Source organism: Leptonychotes weddellii, unplaced genomic scaffold, assembly GCF_054177405.1.
Source record: "Leptonychotes weddellii isolate Sample4059 unplaced genomic scaffold, ASM5417740v2 HiC_scaffold_1411, whole genome shotgun sequence".
NCBI lineage: Eukaryota > Metazoa > Chordata > Mammalia > Carnivora > Phocidae > Leptonychotes > Leptonychotes weddellii.
Genome location: NW_027721468.1, coordinates 1865 through 4643, shown reverse-complemented (window position 1 = coordinate 4643; position 2779 = coordinate 1865). Strand labels below are relative to the sequence as shown.

General features: G+C 47.0%; 1 protein-coding gene across 1 annotated transcript; it reads right to left on the bottom strand.

Annotated features, from left to right (window-relative positions):
• Positions 1–883: 883 nt before the first annotated feature.
• CUNH17orf67 (chromosome unknown C17orf67 homolog) lies at positions 884–2560 on the bottom strand. The gene is made up of 2 exons (XM_081809821.1): positions 2506–2560; positions 884–1309 (listed from the first exon to the last, which is right to left on the bottom strand). Exons 1-2 carry the CDS (start codon positions 2558–2560, stop codon positions 939–941), a joined length of 426 nt encoding a protein of 141 aa, XP_081665947.1. The 3' UTR covers positions 884–938.
• Positions 2561–2779: the final 219 nt, after the last annotated feature.

Sequence of the window (2779 nt, the reverse complement as noted above, 5' to 3'; positions counted from 1 at the left end):
ATTGTCTTCCACTGGACACAAGATAAAGTCCAAGGTACTCCAGCCCTTCCTGATCTTGCACCTGCCCCCCTCCAAGTCCCCTTCTACCCTGCACTTAGATAGTCCAAGTCACATCTGACTGAAAGGAAGGAAGGAAGGAAGGAAGGCAGGCAGGGAAGCCATATTCACTCTTGACAGCCTGAAGTCCCTGACTCATTTCTAAGCCACGCTGTATAACAGCCATTCACTGACTTCTCTGTGTCTGCTACCAACTCTGAGCAGAATTCCAGGCAACAGTCTCTGCAGCTTGCCTGGTCCCCGGTACGTAATACTCAAAGGAGTAGTTACTGTTTGTTGAGTATGATTATAAGTGCCTTACTAGGAATTCCTTTACTTCATCCTTATAAAGTAGTTATTTTATGTTATTATTCAGAATAATAACATTATAAGAATGTAAGCAATATTCATTGTTACCCCATCTTATAGACAAGACTCCAGAGGTACAGGAACATGAGGAGCGGCACCCAAGTTCACACGGGTAGAAAAGGGGGAGCCTCGCCCACACAGTCTGACCCAGGGCCAGCACTCTTCTGCACTGTGCAACACTGCTTCTTTTTTTTCTATTTAATACTGCATCTGAATAAGAGACTTTTATATGAGCTAATCCTGGTAAAAATACCAGGGATACCAGTACTCCTGCCCCAGGATGGGGAGACAAGCCAGGCCAGGGCCAGCAGGGTCTGATTGCACCCACCACAAGTCACAAAGTGAAGGCAGGGACGGTGTCCTGGTTCAGAAAGACGAGGCAGATGGACACCATAGACCCAGAGGGCAGGTCTGAGGCTAAAGACCGAAATCAGCGGCGCGAGGTGAGGGCAGAACCCCACAGGCAGCGGGGCAGAGGGTCTGCCTGTCCAGACAGAGCTCGGTTGGCTGAGGATGCTGGTCTGGCTTGCTGGTCACCCAGGAGAAGGGGGGAAGATGCGGTCGGCACCAGCTACAACACACAGCTCCCTAGCATCCCGTTCAGGGGCGACATCCCGCAGCCCAAGGGAGATCCTGGGACTCTGGCCATCAGCCCCACTGTGTGCATTGTAAATACTGTGTGCAGAGCAGGCGAGCGGGGCTGGCCTCTCCGGAGGAGAAAAGGCGTGAGGAAAAGGTTGAGCTCCCCATGAGCAGGGCAGCGATGGCCCCTTCCCTGCAAGTAACGGGACGCCTGGACTCACCCGCATGGGCTCGTCAGGGAAGCCGGGTTTGCTGGGCCTGTCCTGGCGTCGGGACCTGAGGAGCTGCTTGGCCTGCTTTTCCGTCAGAATCGGGGAGGACCCTGAAAAAGCCAGGAAGGGGCCTGAGGGACTCTCGGCACACCTGCGCATGCTCCAGCTCACAGGCCAAGACCAAGGATTTGCAAGTTCAATTTCGGTCAAACACAAAAGTTCTTTCACAGGGACCCATCCCAAAGGACATGGCATTCCAGAGGGCTCCGGGAAGAATTCTGAATTGTTCCTGACATGGGAAACCGAGAACAAAAGCTGCACAACTTAGACTTACCTATTGCAATGGTGCGTTTCTTAAAAAGTGGGAGCTTAACATAAGAATAAAAAAAAAAAAGTGGGAGCTAATTTAATGAATATGGGGTTTTTCTTTTCCTTCTTTTTTAAGTCATCTCTCTACCCAACGTGGGGCTTGAACTCATGACGCTGAGACCAAGAGTCCCACGCTCTACCAACTAAGCCAGCCAGATGCCCCTGGATAAGTTTTTTAAAACATATTTTCCTCAGTTCCCTGGTCAATATGTTTCTTGTCCCTTAAGTTTGCTTTGATGGTTTTTTTTCTTTAAATCCCCAAAACACTAAATCAACTAAAACTTGTTACTGGAAGATTCTCCATGAGAACAAGATTGTGCTAAACTTGATAATCACACGTGATCCCTCAAAGAAGATATTATGATAATAAAATTATATTGTTTATAATCAAACATAAACTCCAAATGATATCATCACATAAAAGTCTGTGAAGTCTTGATGATCTCATATGAACTCTAAAAGATGGTACAGTTGGGGCGCCTGGGTGGCTCAGTCGGTCAAGCGTCTGCCTTTGGCTCAGGTCATGATCCCAGGGTCCTGGGATCGAGCCCCGCATCAGGCTCCCTGCTTAGTGGGGAGTCTGCTTCTCCCTCTGCCCTTCCCCTCTGCTCGTGCTCTCTCTCTGGCTCTCTCTGGCTCTCTCTCAAATAAATAAATAAATAAAATCTCTAAAAAATAATAAAATAAAATAAAAGATGGTATAGTTAAAGATTTATCAGCATTTCTGAGAATTAATATTCAAGCACATTTAAAGATTTTAAAAAATAATCTATCTCTAATGATAGCAATTCTGGGAGTCTGCTCTTGGCAGGGGGAGCATTGAATTATCATATATTACATATTCTTTGACATGAAAAAAAATTTTAAATATAAAATAGACTTACTCCAGTTTATCATGTCAGCAGAGAAACAGGCCATTTTCAGAGTGGATGCTCACCTGTGAAGCAAGTCAGTAAGGTAAGGGAGAGGACGAGCACAAAAAGCTTCTCCATCCTGCCTTGGTTCCTGTCTCAGCCTCTTGCAGAATGAATGCCCCCGCCCCCGCCGCCCCAATGGGCCAGCCTACTTGGAGGAAGCCATGTCCAGCCCCAGGCTTGTTTACACTGTGACTAACTACATTTACGGTATGATGCTAAGTGCATCTGACTCTGAGTTTTTAGTATGACCACTAAACTATTTTCCTCTGAATCCCTGTCAATTTTCATCCTGAG

Coding starts and splice junctions, on each gene's coding strand:
- CUNH17orf67 (XM_081809821.1), bottom strand. CDS start 2,560: ATGGAGAAGCTTTTTGTGCTCGTCCTCTCCCTTACCTTACTGACTTGC. Junction 1,310..2,505: donor CTTACTGACTTGCTTCACAG/GTGAGCATCCAC, acceptor TGGCTTTTTCAG/GGTCCTCCCCGATTCTGACG.